We start from the raw sequence: 25,065 nt of genomic DNA, 5'->3' as shown, positions 1-25,065 counted from the left end.
CCATCAGACCCTGGTGTGTCAGGGTCCCTCTGTTGTAATTCTAAGGATTGAAAAGGCTGAATTCAAGAATCAATTCGTGCTACATTTTAATCCAACTCTGCCACTCTTGAGTTGTGTGACCTGGATATCTTATTTTAACCTCTCTACAATGGGGATAATCATTTCTCAGGGGAGCCCTGAACATTAAATAGGAAAACATATGTAAAGGGCTCAGCCCGCTGCTTGAAATTTATTGATCAATGAACTAATGAACCTTTGGCCTTGTCTCTTCTCTTTCCATCCTCACCCAATTCGGAGCAGGCAGATTGGAATTTATAATTTTGATGTTCACCATATCCATCTTTGGAAGCACTTGGTGGGCAGTAGTAGATTCATAAGCATTCAAACTCAGGGATGGTCTAAAAACTCAGATCTCTCCCACTGGGTTACAGGCTGTAGACTGGGAGTCCCAAGCACCAGCCTCCTGTTGTACTGGCTCAGTTTAAGGACAGTGAGTGAGGGGATGAGCCCAGCTCACAGGCTGCCTGCGGCTGAGTGCGCTGACCACAGCTCGCTTCTGGGGTAGCAGGCAGCAGCAACTGGGGTAACAGAGGTGACATGGGATCACACAGGTTATGAGGGACTGCTTAACGAGTCCACCCATGCATCTACTCTCAAAGAATGTTTTTTCTTTGGAAACAAAAGATCACTTCATTCTTTCATAAGGGATCTCCAGTTTAGGAAATATCTGTGTTGTAAGCCAGAGAACACTTGACCAATTACATTAAACTTTTCTTGCTGTCTCCCTAACAGAGATACCTAGGACTGTCTCTCCAACAGAGGAAGCTAGGAAAGGAGAGCATCTGAAGAATACCACATCATAGGTGTCTCTGTTCATATCACAGTATGACGTCCCAACAGGGTAACCCTTTCTGGGCTGCCTCAGTGCCCTCACCCGCCAGATGAAGATCTTGGATGAGCTGACTTCCAAGGTGCTTGCAGCTCCAAGAGTCTGCAGTGCTACATCTCTATTTTGCAAACCATTATCTGTGTCAGCATGAATGATGTGCGTGCATTCCTGAGCTAGATTACTGGAGGAAAGGCTTGGAATATGCACCACAACATGTCTCAGAGAGAAATGCAATTTAACGGGGGTTAGGGGTGGGTGTGCATCTTCGCCAAAAGAACAAATGGACATTCTAAATTACAAGACCTTATGAAGATGGGTCACTGCACTTTATTTCCCCAAATCTTTGAAGATAAAGCCTGTATCATCTTCTTTGGAAAACACAGCGGCCAAGCCCAGTACCTGTCAGGTAATACAGGCTCGGTAAATGTTTGCTGAATTGGACTGGACAAGCCTTTTAACCTCCCTGAACTTCAGTCTCCTCCTCTCAAAATGGACATGATATAAATCCACCTCCAGTCCACTATGGTCAAGTGTATACATTTCCAGAGAGTAACATCAACACTAAGCCCATGACGTCTTTTACCGCCTGTAAGATGCCCCTCAGAGTCAAGTCCGACCTCTGCCTGAGAGTTCTCAAGCGCTAGGATCGATCCTTTGTGCAGATGTGAAAAAGTTAACAGGTAACCAAGCAGGAGAGGGAAGCATGTTTCTATGCAGCTGTGAGGAAGGAAACCCATCTCAGACACAGGTAATTGTAGCAGTTTCTTGAAATTTTACCTTTCGGCTAATCCTCCTTTAGTGAGGCTTGAAATGATTATAGGATCAAACGGCTCTTCAGTTCCTGAAATTGTGATGCCAAGGGGCCCCCCATAGCGCTTAAGCTCCACAGTGTAAATAATTGCTCCGGAACTTTCTTGCTCATCTGCAATAAATGCCAAGGAGTCATAATTGGTTTCTTTGGAAAAAAGCAAAGTAATAAGACACATATATTCATACATAAAATAAGAAACTCAGGACATCATCATTAAAGCATTATGTCTCAGGAAATAATTATTTGGGGAAGTAGATTCTCTTGGTAAGATATTACATTCTAATACAGGGATGTGGTCGTCCTTAGTGTTAGGCGAGGGGCTCACTGCCTAATGACCTATGTTTTAAATCAGTGAGTGATCCATCTAGCTGGCGCCACAAGCCCTTTAGCCTGTGTCCATGCCTTGCACAGGGCTTGCCCAGCACTTCCTAAGTGTGCCCTAAATACCTGTGGGAGGAGAGAGTCATGCAGTGACAAGAGACTGGGCCAGACCATTCCTATTTCCAGGCCTTCACAAGTAGCTATCTTTCAATATAGAGAAGATTTTACTCAGGGTTGGAGCAAACTTTAACATATATGTGGTTAAGTGGGGCTTAGAGAAGTTGGCTTGGAAATCTAGAATCCCTTGCACATTATTCCACTGATTGTATCTTAAAACGTCAATCCTATGGATGAATTCCCAGATATTGAAGTACAGGTTTGAATGGTCCTCTCTCCTCTGTTCTAGAGAGGAAGAGTCACGTCAATTATGTTTCAGGAGACTATACCAGGCTGCCACACTGTCATGAACTAATTTTCACTATTTAACATTGGTATGAAGGGAATCGTCTGTTAACGCGGTCTGACTAAATCACTGGCCTGCACGGGACACCTTCGGCATGGCTGGGTTTTTCAACTGTGTCAGGATTACAAATATGCAGTCTCAGACTTCAGAGTGTTGTATTTGCTTATGACATGCTTAAAGTTCTTGAGCATTTCTTGTTTTATTCCTTGAGCCCGGGAGCTGTGAATGGTTAGGAAGCTGTTTCATTTCTGCAACTAAGGATACAATGAAATGGTCCAGTAGCTAGACAAAACAGTCAGCTTTTACAGTCAGACTGTATCATAGCTAAATGTTAACACAGTCACATTTCTGCAACGAGCAGCTGTTCATTTATGACATGAAACCCTGAAATAAGGAGGAAAAGAAAAACTTGAATTAACAATTCAATTATCTGTGTGTATGGTGAACAAATACAATGAACATAAAATGAAAGGTCTACAGAGTAATATAGGAAGTGATGTGTCCTCTCCTACCAGCATTTACTTCATTTCTGCCATAGATCGGGACTTCTGGAATGTACCCGTCACCTCCTTCCTCAATGCTCTACTCCTAATAAGCTCCACATATAGAGAATTAAAGACCATCTACCATACACTGTAATGCTTAAATCAACCTCTTATGATATAAAAATAGTCAGTATTACACTCAAATATATATATAGACATATATTTTTTAAGATTTTATTTATTTATTTGAGAGAGAGAGAGAGAGCGCATGAGAGTGGGGAAGGAACACCGCCCCCCCCAACACAGGGCCCCATCTCACGACCCCGAGACCATGATGCTAGCTGAAACCCAGTCAGACGCCCGAGGATGCCACCCCGGCGCCCCTACACTCAAATTTATGTTGACAGCTGAGAATCCTCCACATTGAGCTTCGATACGTCTGTTTGATGGTTCACAAACTTCTTACAGGTTTCTTTTTTTTTTTTTAATTTAATTTAATTTTATTATGTTACAGGTTTCTAATTAAGTGATGGCCAACAAGGTGATGATAATCTACTAAGGAGCTGCTGTGAGAGGCCCAGGGATACAAGGATACAGAGCAGTATGGAGACAGAGGTCAAAAGTCCAAATTTTTCTACACTATGTCATCACCCTTCAGAGCTGGCTTTGATGTAAATGGATAGGGTACTGTCGGACAGATTACACGTATTTTGTTAGACCGTACCACCTACTATATTCTGGATAAAATTCTAGGCGAGTCATTTGATTAGTAGACCTTGGCATAAATATTAGTTGCCACTGGGCACTCTGCTGGCCGTTCAGGGTGGGTGTTTATGCCAGTGGAAGGACCTTGGCCCTTCATTGTTCTCCCTTATAGGGCAAGCAGGAGCACTACCTTGTCAGTGGACACCAAGCATTCTGGGTTTGGCCATCAGCTCTTTATGGGAGTCGTGGGAAATAACAGCTGTCCAGTACCTGGAACCCAGCTACCCAGAACCCAGGAGCCCGTGGGAAGTTTCGGCTGAAACATCAGTCCGGATGAAAATAAACACTGGTCTACTGGGAGAAGGTGGAGAAACTGGTTCTAGTTTGCTCATTCTTTAGGCAACCCAGAGTGAATGCCCGGGGTTATTTTTTGACCATTTTGCAACTTGCATCACAAAGATGACAAATTAACACCAGAAAAGGAGTGAATGGGTTTAAGATCATTTTAGGTGGGGACATTTTCAGTCAGGCAGCTGAGGCCTCACAATAACAAGAAGGCAATTCTTAAGGCACTCAATGAGTTTAAATAGTGATGGGGATGCAAATAAATAAAAATTTAAAAATGGCAGTACTTGAATGAGGAAGGACACGTTCCTGTTACAATGTTGTGATGGAAACAGGAAGAAATGATGCTGTATTTAAATTATGACAGAAATAGACGCTGATTTCTGATTTCTTCCACAAACAAATTCTCAGAAACAAAAACTAGAAAGGGAAAATTTAAGAGACATTACAACCAAAAGCAATGGAGTAGATCTTTTTGGACCCAAATTAAAATCAACTTTATAAAAATCTATCTATCTATCATCTATCTATCTATCATCTATCTATCTATCTATCTATCTATCATCTCTATCTATCCATCTGCCTACCTAACTATATATGTATATGAAAATCAGGGAAATGGCACATTGACTGATATTGGATGATATTAAGAATTATTGATAACATTTTGAACTGTGATGATATGGAGCTACGTATTTTAGAAATCCTTTAAAAGAGTATCATTTAGGGATACATTAATAATATTTACAAGATGGAATGATATGTCTAGAATTTCTTCAATATAATGCAGTGTGTGGGTGGGGGGGGTACAATTACGTTGGGAACAGAGCTGAAGCAAGACTGATCCTAAGTTAATAATTGTTGATGCCGGGGCTCCTGGGTGGCTCAGTCATTAAGCGTCTGCCTTTGGCTCAGGTCACGATCCCAGGGTCGTGGGATCGAGCCCCACACTGGGCTCCCTGCTCGGCAGGAAGTTTGCTTCTCCCTCTCCCGCTCCCCCTGCTTGTGTTCCCTCTCTCGCTGTGTCTCTCTCTGTCAAATAAATAAATACAATCTTAAAAAAAAAAAATTGTTGATGCTAGGTCATGTATGATGGTTCATTACATCATTTTTCTCTATTTTAAAAATATATTTGAAGTTTTCCTAATGCAATTGTTTTAAAGAGAAAATATTGGGGCGCCTGGCTGGTTCAGCTGGGGGGAGCATGCGACTCTTGATCTTGGGGTCCTGAGTTCAAGCCCTACCTTGGGTGTAGAGATTACTTAAACAAATAAATAAATAAACTTTAAAAAAAGAAAAGGTATTAATTCCCTTAGAAAACCCGAGTGGATGCCTTGAGTAAACAGATTATTTAATTAGCTTGGCTTCCTTACTTTCATAGATGATGGTGGTGGCTGCGTATAAACGGTCTCATCCAGACCCTTCTGGCCCATCTGCCCACCAGGCAAGGTTCCCAGAGCTTCCTGCTGTCACTTGCTCTAGAGGAGGCCCCCACCTCAGCTCTGCCCCATTTTTCATAGCAACGGTTTCTTCTTAAATTGTTTTCCTGGGTGGGCTCCAGCCTTTGCCCCTCCCCCACAACTATTTTCACCAGTGCTGACAATATACAATTCCTTCTTTTTTCTTCCCAGAATATTTTTAAAGCATAAATCTGCATATGTTACTCTCTTACTTGAAGTTTTTCAGTAGTTCCCAATTCTTTAAGAATAAAATACCACCTCTTTGCATGAGCTGAGCTGGAGCCTCTGTGTCTCCAGAGGGCCACACCATCCTCTCCCCCATAGTCCAATCTCCTACCTTCTCTCATCACTGAACCACTGCAGTTCATTAAAAAAGCACTTTTCCAACATGGTTAACCTTGCATGCATTACTCCCTATGCACAAATACCTTTTTCCTGTGTATTCTTCCAGTGTTCTCAACTTCTCTTAATTCTTGTTCCCCTCGCCAAGGAGAAAAATGAAATGAAATTTAAATTCTCCCCAACAAGAGAAATTAAATATGAAGGAACAGATCCAGGCAGGTAGGGTTGAGCTACCATTGTCACGTAATGTCTAGCATTCTTTGCTCCCTGAGAACCAATCTTTGCCTCCATCAAGAATGCCTGTTCTAGTATATACTTTTCCCTCTATGTTTGAATGATTTCTCTACTTGTCTCTTCCATTCGAACAGGATCACCTTGAAAACAGACATTTTTATCTTCATGTCTCCAGAACAATGTCTGGCACCAAAGAGACTTTGGTAAATGCCCGAACAAATAAGCGAGAGGATGAATGGATGTTGTCAGCCTGAGTCACAGTTCCAAGGGAAGAGTCTCTAAGAGAGCTTTGTGAGTCAGCCTCCTTGCTCCTCTGAGGTCTAGTTTCCTTCTGCAAGGTGATGCACACCCAATATGGCTCACTCAAAGAGTGACACCAAGACCTGGGCTGCCACCGTGGGAACCAGCAAAGCTAGAACACCCTCCCTCCACAGTGCCAAGACTGTTTGAGTCAGCTTCAGGCTGCACTTCCAACTCCATCTGCCTTCTCAGGCATTAGCCCAACTGGCAATGGGAAGGCCCTAAAGCGTAGGCGGGTGATAACTGCCATGTATGCTCAGACCATTTTGGAGGCGGAAGCACTCCAAGCCCCTCTCCCCTTGAGGCAGCTCCAGCTTAGAAAGGAGCAACTGGAGTGTTAAACCAGAACAAAAACTTTCTGAGAAGGAAAAATGTAGGATCACCACTAAGTTTCGAAGTGAGCCCAAACAGATGTTAATGATATTATAAGAAGCTTTTATATCACAACAGAAGGTTTACAACTGTTAGTGAAAGACATGAAAAGGGGCCAGCCTGCTTGTTTGCTCTGCTCAGCTCTAGTTAAGAAAATTAATGGGACCACAGAACAGATGCAAAATTGCAGCATTACTTATCTACAATGTTATTTTCGGGCTTCTTGAGTGCTGCCTGTTTAACAAAATGAACACTATCTGGCTTGAATCCATAATGGCAGCTGCTTGTGTGGACCAATTAGGAGGCTTGGATTTGGGAGAGAGCCTTTGGAATGCATACATGTGCAGGTCAATCAAAGTTCACTTCAACTAAAAGTGATGAAATTCATTTTACGCAGTATGGCTACATTTCTTGGAGGACAGGCCTGAGAAAATGAGCCATTTAGAAGAACACCCTTACAGCTTCCTACTGTTGTGTGGTCATTTTATCTGGCCACGTCACAACAGTCTACCAACAGAGTTCCAAGGAGATGCAGAGTGTCTAAGAGTAGAATTTGAATTTCTTTATGTTAGCAATCATTTATTAGTCTCCAAGTTAGGCTGCTTTGTGACAGTGCTTCTCAAAGTATAGCCTTAGGACCAGGAACTTCGGCATTATCTAAGTACTTGTTGGAAATAACACATTCTCAGCTTCACCTCAGACCTGTAGGAATCCCAAACTCTTGGGGAGGGGCCCAGTCACCTGTGTTTTAACAAGCCTTCTGGGTGATTCTGACTAGAGATTGAAAACCATTACTTTGAGATCAAGCATGAAAAAACAAAGGGAAGATAACCTTTTTTTTTTTTTTTTTTTTAAATCTATCGTAGGTTCTTTTTTGGAGCCAGGCTTTTGCCAAAACCATCCCTACTACTGCTCCTAGCCCAGCTAGGATCATTCTTGCTTGCTTGCAATGGGACCTTTCTGCTACTTCAACCTAGATTTGGGGGTGGGGGGGAAGCTGGGGTAAATTATTTAGCTGGCTTAGCAATGATGAACTGAAAAAAAATATGAAAACTCAAATCTTTGAAGGGCAGATTGAACTGGTACTAAGGCTATATGTGCATAAGACTCTATTTGGAAATGTGTAACAATAATTTGCTTTGGGTGGCACAAATGGCAGCCTGGAAATGTTTCCCTACACAAATTAGAGCCAATGAAGGTAAAACACTGAATTCAGAGTCTCTAAAACATGCTGTATATTAGAAGCGAGGTGCTCTAAATCAAGAGAGAAATCATTAGCAGCTATGTATTTGATGGGCACAAAGGTAGTCATACAAAACAGACAGATCCTTAGGAATTATTTGGGACAGGTTTGAAAGCCTCCATGTACTTCTTCCTACAACTCCCCAGATTCTCAACTGTTTTGCCTCAGGGCTGCTTCTCAGCTATCCAATCTCCCCCTCTTCATTTACATTGGATCTAGATGCAATCAAAGAAAAACAAGAGATTTTATATCAAGAGGGTTATTTGCATCTTTGGGTACCTAAGGATTGGGTAACAACCCTTGTTTTGGAGCCTCAGACCCAGGCAAGAACCATTTGGCTCTACCTGACTTACCTTCCTGTGGTAAGGAAAGATGAAAAATACAAAAGCTTCTGAAGGGAGAATGGTCACTGAATATGGGGGGGGGGGGGCGCAAATCTCTATAATTCCAAGTGTTCCAAAAGATTTGGACACTGTAAAATAAAGCTAAAATTAATTTTAAAAGCATCCTAATAATGGCAGTTAGCATTTAGGATTCATTGGGCCTTACTAGGTGCCAAACATCATTGCTGAGTGCTTAAATATATTACCTCCTTTGATTCTTAAAACAGCCGTGTGAAGTAGGCATTAAATGGACATTTATGGATGAGAATTTCATTTTCCCATTTCCCAGCTTGTCGGTTGTGAAGCTAGCCTGGTGTTCTTAGTCATTTCATTCTACTGCTCCCTGAGCCTGGGCTAGAAACAGAGTTGATTCAGACTCTCGAATGCCTCATTCTTCAGTACCGATTGCAACCAGTCATCACTGACCAAATACTTTGGCCTCACTCCCCTGCTTTATATCTTTTAATGGCTCCCATTGGCTTTGGGAGTAAAGTTCAAATTTCTTAACATGGTTTAGGACCATAATGATCTGGCTTCAGTATATCTTTCTATGCACCTACTACCGAGTCCTTATACATAATTTTTGCTTCAGCTACATCTGCTACTAGGATGTGCCATGCTTTCTTTTTTTTTATTTTTTTTAATTTTTTTAAATTTTTTTTAAAAGATTTTGTTTATTTATTTGACAGAGAGAGACACAGCGAGAGAGGGAACACAAGCAGGGGGAGTGGGGGAGGGAGAAGCAGGCTTCCCGCGGAGCAGGAGCCCGATGCGGGGCTCGATCCCAGGACCCTGGGATCATGACCTGAGCCGAAGGCAGACGCTTAACGACTGAGCCACCCAGGCGCCCCTGTGCCATGCTTTCTGATCTGCTTTGGCCCATTCACTTCTGGTTAATTCTAACATGTCCCAAACACTTTCAAGACCAAGGTTGTTAGAAGCACTTCCTTAGCTCCCCAGGCTCAAATGGATGCCTCCACATTCTCTTAGCATTTTGTGCTTACACCTAGAACATTCATCATATTATTACTTATTTTCTTCTGTATCTCATATAAGGTGGTGACTGACTTGGGGGCAGGGATTGTATCTTTTTTAATCTAAGACCTGGCTGACCCTAACACTTCATAGACACCAAATAAATACTGATGGCATGACTGAATGAAAAACAAAGACTTGAACAACTTCTGAGAGTAGTTCTACCATCTCCTTGGGTAAGGGACAAGGCAGAACAATGCAATTAGTATAGCTGGAAGATGTGCTCACATTTTGAAGCAGCATCTATTAACCCAACTGCAGTATTGCTAGCTTAGGAAACCAAGTTATATTGAGTATGCTTATAAACTTTCTGTAACTGATGAGAGAAGCAAGATGGAGAGGGGCAGATAGTTAAGGAAAGAACTGGAAGACTCCTGGAGTATAGAAAGTCTGATTAGTATGAACAACATTTTAGGGGATGAAGACTATATACTGAATATTGCTGTTTTAAAATACTGAGACAAAGGATGGTAATAATTCAAATCACCAGTTTAATTTCAGATTAAGCACAGTATCAAACTTCCAAAATCAGTGACTGTTGTAATGATTAGTGGTTATTTCGCATTCATTTAAGTCTTGATGAAGGATAAGAACAAAGGCGGGGAAAGGCATTTTAGGATGTAATAGTAATAAAAATAGTCTCCATGTATTGAATACCAAATGTAAACATTTCTATTAATAAGTTACAACTGCTCCCTAAGGTGGGTATTACTATGTGCACATTACTGAAAATGGAGCTGAATCTCAGACTGGTTAAGTAACTTGCCCAGATTCACATAGCTCAAATGTGGTAGAGCTGGACTTTAAACTCAGGTCTGATTTTAAAGCATGTGCTCTTTATGACCACAGAGTCTGCCTTGAATGCATTCATTTTGAATTATGTCCTCCTCCACTCCTTCCTCTGCTCTGAATAAAAGAGAATTCAGTTACTCAAATTATACTTATATTCTCATATTGGAAGAGGATATAGAAACACTCAGATTCTTCCAAATCAATGATCAGATGGTAATTTTCAAATTGTGGTCTGTTATAAAAACATATCTGAATGAGTATATTGTTTTCATATACCAATTTGAGGAAATCTGGTTTGGGTAAATATGTATCTCACACCTCTATTTACAGTCTTATTTTGGGTAGGTGCATGGTTTTCAATGGAAGGATTTAGGATTTTAAAAGTAAGACCTCCTAAAAATTAAAAAAAACCCAAAACTTAATAAGCAAGAGAATTACCATAGTATTAGGCATAGGGATTGTAGAGGGAAAGGTCTACAGAGGAAAAAATAAGCTGAAGGGAAGAAGCAATTGAAAGTAAGATCTGGCTGTCCAAGTGTTCAGTTATTGTTTCTGAAACTCTTCCCGCCTGACATATCTGCACAGCCTGGCTTTGGAACTGGGAAAATCGCCAACTGTGGGCACTATACATATTCATCTCTGGCTTGGCTTTTTCACTCTGCATGGAAGGTAGCTGAGATCTGCTTAGTTTGGCAAATCATGAAAAATGGGTTTCTCCACAGAGCTTTGCTTCTTCACTAGGACAGAACCCAGACTGATGCTTGAGGCTTTATCCTTTTTTGAAATAAATCCCTAAAAGAAAGTGCAATTGAAGCAGTTTGTAAGGAAAGAATGCAGTGTTGGAGAACACAGGCAGCAACCTCTTTGACCTCAGCCGCAGCAACTTCTTCCTAGAAACATTGCCAAAGGCAAGGGAAGCAAGGGCAAAAATGAACTATTGGGACTTCATCAAGATAAAAAGCTTTTGCACAGCAAAAGAAACAGTCAACAAAACCGAAAGACAACCGACAGAATGGGAGAAGATATTTGCAAATGACATATCAGATAAAGGGCTAGTATCCAAAATCTATAAAGAACTTATCAAACTCAACATCCAAAGAACAAAGAATCCAATCAAGAAATGGGCAGAAGACATGAACAGACATTTTTCCAAAGAAGACATCCAAATGGTCAACAGACACATGAAAAAGTGCTCAACATCGCTCGGCATCAGGGAAATCCAAATCAAAACCTCAATGAGATACCACCTCACACCAGTCAGAATGGCTAAAATTAACAAGTCAGGAAACAACAGATGTTGGCGGGGATGCGGAGAAAGGGGAACCCTCCTACACTGTTGGTGGGAATGCAAGCTGGTGCAGCCACTCTGGAAAACAGTATGGAGGTTCCTCAAAAAGTTGAAAACAGAGCTACCATACGATCCAGAAATTGCACTACTGGGTATTTACCCCAAAGATACAAATGTAGGGATCCGAAGGGGTACGTGCACCCCGATGTTTATAGCAGCAATGTCCGCAATAGCCAAACTGTGGAAAGAGCCAAGATGTCCATCGACAGATGAATGGATAAAGAAGATGTGGTATATATATACAATGGAATATTATGCAGCCATCAAAAGGAATGAGATCTTGCCATTTGCAACGACGTGAATGGAACTGGAGGGTATTATGCTGAGTGAAATAAGTCAAACAGAGAAAGACATGTATCATATGACCTCACTGATATGAGGAATTCTTAATCTCAGGAAACAAACTGAGGGTTGCTGGAGTGGGGGTGGGGTGGGAGGGATGGGGTGACTGGGTGATAGACACTGGGGAGGGTATGTGCTCTGGTAAGCGTTGTGAATTGTGCAAGACCGTTGAATCTCAGATCTGTACCTCTGAAACAAATAATGCAATATATGTTAAGAAAAAAAAAAAAGAAGATAGCAGGAGGGGAAGAATGAAGGGGGGGAAATCGGAGGGGGAGATGAACCATGAGAGACAATGGACTCTGAAAAACAAACTGAGGGTTCTAGAGGGGAGGAGGGTGGGAGGATGGGTTAGCCTGATGATGGGTATTAAAGAGGGCACGTTCTGCATGGAGCACTGGGTGTTATGCACAACAATGAATCATGGAACACTACATCTAAAACTAATGATGTAATGTATGGTGATTAACATAACAATAAAAAATTTTTAAAAAATCAGTTGCTTGAGAAATAACAAGTGGAAATTTTTAAGCGTTGGTTATAAAATATATTTGGATACAATCATCTTTACCAGCTGTACCGATGGATGCAACTACCTACTTGTTCTGACTTTGTATAGGAATCAAAAACACATGGCTGACATGACCATAAACTCTAGATCTAGATGGCTTAATTATAGAAGATTCCAGAACACTGACAATAACTCATCATTGGTTGGAATTAAATTATATACAGTAGAAGCTCTCTTAACCAATCTCTCTTTAGCCATTACTGGATTAATTGTGGTTCTCTATCTTCTTTGTAAAATATACCTACTAATGCCATTGAATGCCCTAGAGTAATAGCTCTTTCTTTCTAGTACCTCTGTGCCTGCTAACAATTGAGTTGTGAGCTTAAAAATTTAGAGTCAATTTTGTTTATTCCCAAGCCTGTTTATGTCAGTTTTACTAGTTTTTGTAGCTATCTAATTTAATGGATCTTACATAACCTACGAAACATGAGTATAGTGGTTCTATGAAAACAGAATCAAATGCTTTGGAAAAATTCAATAAGGGGAGTCATTAGGCAAAAATCTTCTAATTCTGTAGAGAAAAAACTTGAAAACATTGGGCAAATAAAAATCTAACTGGAGTAAACATTCAGATTATTTTAAATTCTTTAAATTTTCACTGTATTAAAACAAAACAAAACAAAACAAAACAAAATCAAAACTGGAAAACACAAACTATATATTACATGTAAGGCTTAGGCCAACAAAGAAGTAAAAAGACTTATAACTATGATCAGCAGAATGATATTCATAGCAAAGAAGTTGGCTTCAGCCGGGCTGCTCAGATTGTGTTTCTTGGACCACAGTAGTGGTATCATCAGGAAGTTTGTTAGAAATGCAGAATCTCAGGCCTCATCTGGGAGTAATGGCCAGAACTGTGTTTTAACAAGCTCTTCAGGTGATTCTGAGGCCTAAGAAAGTTTGAGAAGCACTGCCCCACTGTATTCATCCATTACTGGAAACCCTACAAATGGACACAGCCCTTTTAGAAAACAACATGGTACAAGACTTGTCAGGAATCCTGAGAAGTTCCTTTTTATTCTTACTCAGTAATTCGACTTCTAAAAATATTTCCTAAGGAAATAATTCAGAAGAAGAAGAAAAGTTGAGTAAAGATATCCATACATAAAGATGTCCGTGATTGTACTATCTATGATAGTGAAACAATTGGAAGCAATCTAAGTAAGAAGAGAAAAATGATAAATAAATTACAGGCAGTAAATAAAAAAATGATAGGTATTAAGTGTTTGAAAAGTTGTAACGTGCTTAAGAAGTTATAACATGCACTATGGCTATAATTATGTAATATAAATACCAACTAGAGAACAACTGGTTCTGGGGCACCTGGGTGGCTCAATCAGTTAAGCATCTGCCTTCGGCTCAGGTCATGATCCCAGGGTCCTGGGATTGAGTCCCGCATCAGGCTCCTTGCTCAGTGGGGAGTCTGCTTCTCCCTCTCTCTCCCTCTGCTCCTCCCCGCTGCTCGTTCTCTCTCTCTCTCTCAAATAAACAAATAAAATCTTTAAAAAAAATAACTGGTTCCATTGTATTAGGGTAGTATTGGGTGACGATTTAGTTTTCGTTTTTGAACATAATTTTGATACTGCCGTAATAATGTTTTATAATAAAAATATCTTAATTATATCATTAAAAGCACCATTATTTAAAATTTATACTACACTCTCAACACACAATTTAAAGACCCTTTTAACTATGTAAAACACTGCTGCAATGTCACTAGCCAGCTGTTGTATGTAAAACATCAAGATCTAGTATCTTCTGTGACAGATGCGCAGTTAGAGAAATCAGTCTTAAATAAGGAAGTTATCAATACCTGAGTTATCTTCATCTTTGCGGATTTTGAGCTTCACGAGGTCTTCACACTGCTGGAGGATCTGAACTGCATCTTCCATTGAACAGTTGTCCAGCCGGATGTTATCTATTGCAAGTAATTTATCCCCGAGTTCCAGGGTGCCAGTCCTGTTAGTAAATGCAAAGCAACACATGATTAATGAGCACTTACCCGGGTCATTTAAGAGGCATTAAGAATAATGTAACATTATGGCAGCCTTTAGAGGAAGAGAGGTTCTTTAACTCTTTTTAAATTGCATTTTATTAACAAATCCCTTTTTTCCAGTCTTAGTTTGGATGGCTGCCATGACATTACATTTCAGAGTATTAAAAACTTTTTTTTTTTTTTACTGGTTTCTTGAATTAGTCTAGTACCACTATATAAGCTTCACTCAGGAATTCTAAGTTTCCTAGGAAGGGAGGTAATGGTGCAGGGTTTACGGACACTGCGTGTCCTCATGCTTCTCCACATTGTTGCACTACTTTTCACCCTTGGCAGTCCAGGTACTAGGAGAGGGTTGGGAGAGAGAGGGAAGTCATGGTGGGTTGGACTTAGTGGAGGTCTGACTCTTGGTGTCCCTGCCATTTCCACCTGCCCCGGGAAACCCATGGCCATTGAGAGTCTAACACTGGCACTGGACCTCTGCAGGTCTGTTGAAAATTTTTAAGGTCCATCATGAAATGCGAAAAATAATGAGAATATATATGTGTTTGTAGGCACATGTATGTATATGCATACATATTTGTACGGAAGGTTATGTTTTGGTAAGAACTATCCTTTATGCATTACGTCTGTGACAGAGATTGCTAATTGCTTTTAGCTTCTAGCCTCCTCTCTCTTCTTCTGGGTCATTCCCTGAAGATGCACACCCCAGACTCTCTTAGCACCACTCCCACTTCCCTTCTGTGGCTAGAAAATTGCAATAACTGGAGTAAAGTGGTGAGGATGGCAGAGTTGTCGCCCCAGCCCCGCACTGCCTGCCTACTCCCAACCTGTTACATGAGACACACCCTGCAGACTTGTTTGTCCCAGTCTATTCATGAGTCTCCCTGTCATCGTATCTGAGCCTACAGCTATATACCTAAACTCATACAATGTCCTTTCTACTTACTGAGCATTAAAATATGACTTTAATGAAATGACTGTCATAATAGATAGGATATAAAAAAAGTCCTTAATTGGACAAGAGAAAGTTAACAGTCTTATATCAATATTCCCAAAGATTTAAAAATATTTTTGATCTAGGGGCACCTGGGCTGTGCAGTCGGTTAAGTGTCTGACTCTTGGTTTAGGCTCAGGTCATGATCTCCGAGTCGTAAGACCCAGCTCCGCGTTGGGCTCTGCTCCAGTCTGCTGGAGGTTCTTTCTCCCTTTACGCCTGCCCCTCCCACTCATGCTCTCTCTCTCTAATAAATGAATAAATCTTTAAAATAAATATTTTTGATCTGTGAAATCAAAAGCTTGAGACTCTCTGATTTTGACGGTATATGGACCAAATAGAAGACAAACATTGTTCAAGGCTCAAGGATCTGGCTTGGCTAGGGAGGACATTCTGGCATCTAGCAAAGCTTTTCCACAAGCTATAATCTCCATGTGGGGTGTTTCTCATAATTGGGGCCACTTCCAGCTTTTTAGCTGGAAAATGAAGGATGGAAGATGATCAGGACTCAGGAAGGACCCTAAAAGATATTTTCAGGTGATTGTTGTCTGCAGTGGGTACAGAAATAAATTGATATAAGGTGGGAGAGCTAAGAAGTCACTGCATGAGGAATGTTAAATAGGATTGTTTAATAGTGGCTGTCTGGAAAATACTAAGAATACCATGATCCATTAGCAAGGTCTACCTTGGGTGTGGAAAGGGTCATTTCTACTTTATTTTTTAAAATTTTTATTAGACAGAGAGAGAGAGAGAGAGCACAAGCAGGGGGAGCAGCAGGGAGAGGGAGAGGGAGAAGCAGGCTCCCCGTTCAGCAGGGAGCGCAATGTGAGGCTCCATCCCAGGACCCTGGGATCATGACCTGAGCTGAAGGCAGACGCTTAACCGTCTGAGCCACCCAGGCACCCCTCATTTCTACTTTAATTAAGGAATGCCTTATACCTGGCTGGCTCAGTCGGTAGAGCATGCAACTCTTGATCTTGGGGTCATGAGTTTGGGCTCCATGTTGGGGGTAGAGTTACTTAAAGAAAAAGAAATGCCTGGAATGAACCAGAACATTCATTTTCCTTACCTGTGTGCCACACTTCCTTTCTTGATATCTGATATGACAAGGGGATCTCCTGGTTTTCTGCTAGATGGTGCTGTAATAATGAAGTTAGAATAGTCACATCTTTATATCCATAATTCACCCACACCATACATTTCCTGTTTTATAGCAATGGTTAATGCAAGTACAGTTTGTATGCAAAGCAAAGATGTTCAGCAAACGAATTAGAAAATGTGCACATTACATCTTCTTGATATAAAAATGTTTGTGTCGAAGTATTTATAAACTTAAAAGCTAAAGCAAAGTCATCTTAAATTTGCAATTGGAGAAAGCAATTGCAGAGCTGTGCATCAGGTTTAAATCTATTTCAACTTGTGATTCCCAAGAGAAAGGTGGAGGGTGAATACCCCAATAGGAGACTATCAGAAGCAACTGGGGGCTCCCCTTAGTGGTATTCATATGTGCTCCCTTCTCCCACTTCTTCCTTCACTTCTTTTTGGTGAGGAGACATCACTTTTTATGGGACTGTGCCATATTACTCAAGCATACAGGGTTGGAAAGTGCATGAGATGCACTGATTTAAAGTTCTTCTTTTTTTTTTTCCAGAAGGAAATCTTTTGCTAGATAGATTGTAAATCTTAAAATTTTGCTTACACATTTATACCTAGAACGCTCTGAAGTGTTCTGGAATGTGAATATTTTATTTTATTGACAGTAGTAAATATTTGACTTAATTATATTTTTATACATATTCGCATTCTAAATATGCACATACAACTTTTATTGAGTTTACAGATTATTCTATTATCTTGCACAGTGGTCAGTTTTTGGCTTTATAACTTCTCTCAGGGATATTTCCATTTGATGAGAATGAAAAGCAATTAGTTTTGAGTCTACTGTAGAATTAATCCTGAAAATGAGCTATAGTTCACATAAGTTCAAAAATATCATCTTGATCTAGAAAGTTTACATTTAATTTAGGTGTTTGATAATTAAAATAACCCATACTGACATTTATAAAAAAAAAAATTTTGCCTCCAAGAGGAGATGTTTTGCCAGTTTGAAATCTGTAGTGATTTCCTTTTAAGGATCGTTAAGAGGCCCCTAAAGTAACATTTTATTATAAACAGACTGATCACCCCATAATAATCATAGAACCATATCATATCCCATAATCCCATCTGAATCCCAGGAAAATGTTTATGCATAAGAACAGATGGTTTAATATCTCAACACAGCATTGAAAGAAAAAGCAAATACATATACCATACCTTACCCACTGTCTAAACTAGCCCATAGTAAATATTAATGGGACTTCATTCAATCATTATTCTTAGCTTCCAGCAAAGTATGCAAAACATTCTATTCACTACAATTAATTCATAATTTAAACCTCCACTCAATGATTTGACATAATTCCTCCAGAGAAATATAAATATTTAGCATTTTTATACATGTCATATTTTACAACTGCAAATTGTTTTGGGCATAGGGCTCAAAGACAAAAACTTTGTTATTACCAGAAAATACAACTTTTTAAGCATCTGCCAATGATTTTTACTCTATTTTGCCAAGCTGTAGTAACCACCACAGAGCACTCAATGTTTCCCCTGGTTTTTAATAAAATCCACGTTCCACTGAAATGGTCTGAAATGAAACAATAGTAGAGGCAACAAAATACATCAAACCCATCCCTGTCATCTTTGCAACAGAGGAAAATAGCACTGGGGCCTCTTGGACAAACCCACACGGCTTTGCAGAGAGCTTTGAAAGTTATTAAGGCATATGGATACATATGGTGGCCATTCTCACGTTTACTAGATTCTTCTCTTTCTCCTTTAAACAAGACCATAATTGAGGCTTGAAAAGCTCATCAGGGTAGATGCCCATTGGAGTGATGAAGTTGAACCCAGAAGTGGGTCCAAATCTGTACGAGGTCCTGGCACTGTGGCTACCGCGCCTACCAGGAGTGTTAAATGTGGCTCTGGGGGCTCAGACATCGTTTGCATACCCCAGTACCTATGTTTTAATTCTCCACTACCTGAGAAGAAGTCACAAACCAAGCATGCTTTGCTTGACTTGTAGTGCTTTAAAAAATTAGAATAGTTGCCAACATTTAAAAACTAGTAGATTTCATGCACGTGTACAGCTTCTTTTAAAAAAATTGGAGAGGCAATATGGTAGAATGATTAAGAGCTGGGACCTGGCAGCCAGAATGCTTGGGTCCAAAATCCTGGCTCTGCCACTTATCATCCATGTGCGTTTGAGTGCATAGTCTTTAGGCACCTGAGTTTTCTAATCTGCAAAAAGGGGTGAAGAACAATAATAGTGCTTACCTCAGAGTTTTTGTAGCAAGGATTGAGTTTTTACATTAAAGCCATCCAATCGGACCAGTGCACATGCAATGCACCATGTAAATGTTTACTGTTATCATTATCTAGCAACACTGGACATTTTCCAACTCCCCCCTTTGGATGGAGCCTTCAATTTCCCATTTGCCACTGTCCTCCCTGGATGGATCTCATTCACTGACTTGCCTCACCCCTGAGGGCTTCTGAATTTGTGAATGAGAATACACTAGCACTTAATGCTTCGAATTTGATCGAAGTTCACCACAGAATCATTTGTTTAATACATATTTATTGATACTAACTATAAGCTAGGCAGCTCTGCTCTAAGCACCAGCCATGAAACCCCAAAAAAGTTGCATAAAATGGGGGGGACAGGGATGGTTAAATCTCATGAAGTTATTAGCCATGAAACTCTCTCTTTTGCAAAGTGAGTCCAGCTGGGAAGGCCATACAAACCATCATATGGCGGGGAGGTTACCCTAAAAGGGTCAGGAGTGTGGCCTAGCAAAGAAGGGTAGCACATGGTTATTGAGTTCTCAAAAAGACAAAATAGTTTCACAACTGCTTGAAATCTCAATGTAAACTGGTCAAATGTATAGAACTGAAAGGCTGACAAAGGACAAAGAACAATGACACAAATGCCATGTTGTATGATATACATTAAATTTAAAATACTGCCTTTTCCTTAGAGTTCATAAAATAATTTTAATTCAAACTCTTCTATTAGTTGTTTTTGTTCTACTAGAGCTACATTTTTGAGTCATCTACAAGTTTTTTCAAAACTCATCACTTTCTCGTCTTTTATGGCTATTTTGCAATCCAACAAGATGATGTCACTAGAAATTTTATCCTAAATCACAAGTACCCATTTGTATAACATCACAATGATTGATTTTTTTTCATGCTTCTCATAGATGTACATTCTCGATCCTCACAAGAAAACTCCCTACCATGTTATTTTTTAAAATTTACTTTTTTACCTCTTTATTTATATCAAAATTAGATATGCATACAATTTGAAGAGTCAAATTTCTCCAAGAGCAGCCCTTCATTTCTTACTTCCCCAGATGCTGTTGCTATATTGCTAAATAACATACAACTGTTACTATTTAATTATTTTTCAGTGCTAATTATTTACCTTCTGTTACGAAAGATGCTATACCAGCACCATATTCACATATGTTTCTTGTCCTGTGGGCTCCCCACATTCTTCCAACACAGTTTTGTCTGAATTTTTTATAAGATCAGTATTTGTTCTTTTCGTCAGTATGACTACGTAAACAGTATTCACAGACAAGTCATGTAGCATACCGGGACTACTTGCCTTTTCTTAGGATATATTTTCCCTGTAGTTGTTTATTGTCTTGGTGTCTTTGTTTAGTTTTCTTGTATTAATCATGAATTCAACTCCTCAGATCCCAGGTTATATAAATCTTCTCTTGGTATGACAAATCATATCAGGGTTTCTAGCAGAGGTTTACAACCTGTCCGGACTGTTTGCTTTCTAGGGTTGCTCCATAGATCTTAGGAACTTCCTTCCCACAGACCCTGGAAGATGTTCTCTTGACTTGTATTACACTAATTAAACAAGGAGGCCATTAGACTGAGGCGGCTCTAAAGCTGTGATGGTCTATAGAAGCAACTCAAAATCTAAGCCTGTCAATGCCTCAAAGTTACAAAATCAAATGCTAAGGAAAACCAATCACAAACAGCCAACTAGGCTTTAAGCTACAGCCAACCAATAATTTCCTTTCTCTGTGTCTGTACTTTCTCTGTCTTCCCCCAGGCTCCTGTGGGTAGAGCACTCCTAACTCCTTCCAGTTTGGCGCTGCCTGATTTGAATCTATTTTTGCTTAAATAAATTCTTAAATTTTTAATATGCTTCCGTTTATCTCTTAACCCTGCTCTCTCGCATCCTTGGAGCCCTCACACTTTTCTCTCCTCTTTCATCCTGTAAGGGTTATTATTTGGATATTGTGTCCTTTGGACTCAGCCTGTACACTTCTTATCTATCCTAGATTTCTCATTTATTTGTTGTTTTTTTCTCATTTCTGGAATTTTCCCTCACCTTTATTTTAATTTCTGCCATGTTCTTAAGTTTCAAGAGCTCTTTGTCCCCTTTGGTATGTTGTTTTAGACTAGTATTCATTTCCTGCCTCCCATCCACACAATATCTTAGGTTGTTATTGACCTTAATGAAACTTTGCTCCTTTTTAAAGTTTTTTTCTTCCTGAATGTGCTGCTTCTGTTTTTCTTCTTTGTTTTTGGTGATAGACTTGCATATCAGATTCTTCCCTCGGGTGTCTGTTTTTTCTTAGCTGTCTGTTCACATGAAAGATGCAGCCCTACAAAGCTGTTAGAAAGCTTGGTGCACCTGAGAGGGGTCTGCGGATTCTGGTCTTCCCTGGATAGTTCAGGCCAGGCTGTTTCTTTGGGTCAGATGGCCCTGATTCTTCCTCCCGCTTGGAGGGTAGTAAGCCTGGCCACCTGGCTTCTCTGAGCTTACGGAGGGGAAGACGACTAGCAGTCTCGACACTGAATATGTACACTTTCCACTCATCTGTTTTTGGAGAGCAGTACAGTTACCCTGAGCTGTGCTCTCCCAGGCCAGAGCCCCTCCATTTCATGCTTTCCAGAGAATGAAACTCGGTTCCGCCAGGGAGGGGAGAGCTGTGCTGGCTGGGGGAAGGCGTCTCAGGGACTAATTCATTCTTCACAGACTTTCAACCATTCCTCGTGTCTCAGCTCTCCCATCACTCTCACTGCCGCGAGTTCCTCATTCCACCAGTTCCTGATCCTGTTGGGGGTTTAGGACGCAAATTGGCTTCCCTGTTAGCTTTCCCTTCTGCTTCTTTATTTTTTTTTTTAATTTTATTTTATTATGTTAGTCACCATACATTACATCATTAGTTTTTGATGTAGCGTTCCATGATTCATTGTTTGCATATAACACCCAGTGCTCCATTTAATACGTGCCCTCCTTAATACCCATCACCAGGCTAACCCATTCCCCACCCCCCTCCCCTCTAGAACCCTCAGTTTGTTTCTCAGAGTCCATAGTCTCTCATTGTTCGTCTCCCCCTCTGACTCCCCCCCTTCATTTTTCCCTTCCTACTATCTTCTCTTTTTTTTTTTTTTTAACATGTAATGTATTATTTGTTTCAGAAGTACAGGTCTGTGATTCATCAGTCTTACACAATTCACAGCACTCACCATAGCACATACCCTCCCCAGTGTCTATCACCCAGCCACCCCATCCCTCCCACGCCCCACCACTCCAGCAACCCTCAGTTTGTTTCCTGAGATTAAGAATTCCTATCAGTGAGATCATATGATGCTTGTCTTTCTCTGATTAACTTATTTCGCTCAGCATAATACCCTCTAGTTCCATCCACATCGTTGTAAATGACAAGATTTCAGTTTCTTTGATGGCTGCATCATATTCCATTGTATATATATACCATATCTTCTTTATCCATTCATCTGTTGATGGACATCTAGGCTCTTTCCATAGTTTGGCTACTGTGGACATTGCTGCTATAAACATTGGGGTGCACTTCGGATCACTACATTTTTATCTTTGGGGTAAATACCCAGTAGTTCAATTGCTGGGTTGTAGGGTAGCTCTATTTTCAACTTTTTGAGGAACCTCCATACTGTTTTCCAGAGTGGCTGCACCAGCTTGCATTCCCACCAACAGTGTAGGAGGGTTCCCCTTTCTCCGCATCCTCACCAACATCTGTCGTTTCCTGACTTGTTAATTTTAGCCATTCTGACTGGTGTGAGGTGGTATCTCATTGAGGTTTTGATTTGGATTTCCCTGATGCCAAGTGATGTTGAGCACTTTTTCATGTGTCTGTTGGCCATTTGGACGTCTTCTTTGGAACAATGTCTGTTCATGTCTTCTGCCCATTTCTTGATTGGATTCTTTCTTCTTTGGGTGTTGAGTTTGATAAGTTCTTTATCGATTTTGGATACTAGCCATTTATCTGGTATGTCATTTCCTTCTGCTTCTTTAAATTCATCATTTCTCCATCTTCTCTGCTACTTCCAGATTTGGTTGCTGCTATTTTCCTTTTATTCTTCTTCATATGGGTTTGTGCCTTTTGAAAAATCTTATACTGTTTTTTAAAAAAAAATTTTTTTAAAGATTTTATTTATTTATTTGGGAGAGAGAGAATGAGAGACAGAGAGCATGAGTGGGAGGAGGGTCAGAGGGAGAAGCAGACTCCCTGCTGAGCAGGGAGCCCGATGTGGGACTCAATCCCGGGACTCCAGGATCATGACCTGAGCCGAAGGCAGTCGCTTAACCAACTGAGCCACCCAGGCGCCCTATACTGTTGTTTTAAAATGGTATGGGGTGAGAGCAGTGCAAATGCCAGGGTTCAAGCGATCATCTTTTGACCCTGAAGATTTAAAATCACTAGTCTTCTCTCACTATCAGAAACTGATTCTTAAAGTGAACATGGATTCTTTGCTTCTCAAATAGTTGTTGGAAAGGTAGAAAATGACATTCTCTATCTTTTGCTTAAAAAACTTTGTGTTAGCAGACAGGTAAAATCTTCTGGATTTTGGAGCTAATTAAACATGAATCAACAATGTATTTAAGAACATTCGATAATATCTAGCCTTTCATGGATCTTACTCTGCTAGTCAAGGTACTTTGCTCATAGAGCCTGATAAAGTGTCCAAACTACATTGGACACACACAAACACACACAATCACTCAGTTTTACTTTACTTGCAACCATATATATGATACCTGGCAAGTAAAACAAGTTATTTGATTTGAAATGGAGCAGCAAGTAGAATTTTTATTGCAAAGTTGGCAAAAAACTTGAGCCATTCTTTTCTAAATACGCTTAAGGCTTAAGGGGAAAATGACAGATTTGTTGTGCTTGTCATAAAGGTGCTTTATGATTTTATAAAAAAAAAAAAAAGCAAGCCTTTGTTCCTGAAAACAATTCTGTCACACTAAAAAGGAAAGCCAACAATTAACTCCACTCATAAAATGCTGTCTTTTGCTTTTCTGATAAAGGATGTGGGAAGGATCATCAATCATGTAGAGGCAGTGATGAGTGCTGGTGTGACAGCCAAGCCCAGGTTAAGTCAGACCAGAATGGGTTTGAATCCCGTATAGCCTTTATGAGCTCTGGGTCCTGGGCAGGTTACCCAGCTGAGCCTTTCTTTTCTTTCTTTCTTTTTTAAAGATTTAATTTCTCTGACAGAGAGAGACAAAGCGAGAGAAGGAACACAAGGTGGGGGAGTGGGGAGAGGGAGAAGCAGGCTTCCCGCTGAGCAGGGAGCCCGATGCGGGGCTCGATCCCAGGACCCTGGGATCATGACCTGAGCCGAAGGCAGACGCTTAACGACTGAGCCTCCCAGGCACCTCGCTTTCTTTTCTATAAAATGGGCATAGATGCCACGGGGTCGCTTTAAGCATTAAGTGAAACACACATATAAACTGCTTATTGTCATGCCTGGTACAAAGTAGATACAAATCCTTGTAGTAAAACTGCAAAAGAAAACAATATCGAAATGACTTTAATGACAACTGCGCATGACAGAGGCAACCAGCGTTCTCCGACTTGAGAGGCAGGTGGGCTGCGTGGCTGGGTATGCGCTCTGGTTTCTGATTGGCTGACGTCTCAGAGCTTCAGGAGGCTGTTTCCAGCGCAAGGCTGTTTCACTTTATTTGCTATAATAAATTGCTCCACATTATAGCAATAACATCAATAAAAGTCATGCCTGATGCTAATGTGCTATGAATGTCTCATCAGGAACTTCAGAAAATTAGTCTAAAACTGCTCACCACATTCAAAATCAGAGAGACTCATTTCTCAGTCAATTAGGTATGAAGAGTGAGTGAGGCTTCAGCCAAGTGTGAAAGGCTCTGGTGCAACGTTTCCCCAGATGAAGGCCTGCTTCTTACTACTTAGGTTCTCACAAGGTGAGGGAGACAGAAGAGGGCTTTGTACAAAGATAGTGAGAAACATCAGTAAACCCCTGCACGGCCTCAGTTTCACTAACAGTACCTGTGTGTTTGGTTTCCTACCTAAGTGCTATAATTGCAGTTGGCGTGAAATTTTGTGGGGATAGAGCTTGGATTAAGCTATTTAATGAAGCTCTATATGTAAAATAAATAGCAATCATCATAATAACTAACACTTGTTAGGGTTCATAATTGGTTCTAGGCACTTTACATATACTAGCTCATTTAATCTTCGCAAAATTGCTA

General features: G+C 40.4%; 1 protein-coding gene across 11 annotated transcripts in view; it reads right to left on the bottom strand.

Annotated features, from left to right (window-relative positions):
- Positions 1-25,065, bottom strand: part of GRIP1 (glutamate receptor interacting protein 1) — a 659,234-nt gene that overhangs the window by 40,787 nt on the left and 593,382 nt on the right. For all 11 annotated transcript variants that reach the window (XM_032420901.1, XM_032420895.1, XM_032420897.1 and 8 more), the window contains 3 exons: positions 16,501-16,570; positions 14,255-14,400; positions 1,667-1,811 (listed from right to left, as the gene is read on the bottom strand). In XM_032420901.1, coding sequence (XP_032276792.1) covers positions 1,667-1,811; positions 14,255-14,400; positions 16,501-16,570 — 361 coding nt within the window. The remainder of the gene's footprint in view (positions 1-1,666; positions 1,812-14,254; positions 14,401-16,500; positions 16,571-25,065) is intronic.

The sequence above is a fragment of the Phoca vitulina genome, unplaced genomic scaffold, assembly GCF_004348235.1.
Source record: "Phoca vitulina isolate PV1807 unplaced genomic scaffold, GSC_HSeal_1.0 scaffold23, whole genome shotgun sequence".
Lineage (NCBI taxonomy): Eukaryota > Metazoa > Chordata > Mammalia > Carnivora > Phocidae > Phoca > Phoca vitulina.
Note: the sequence above shows the minus strand (reverse complement) of the source record. Positions and strands in the feature narration are given on the sequence as shown.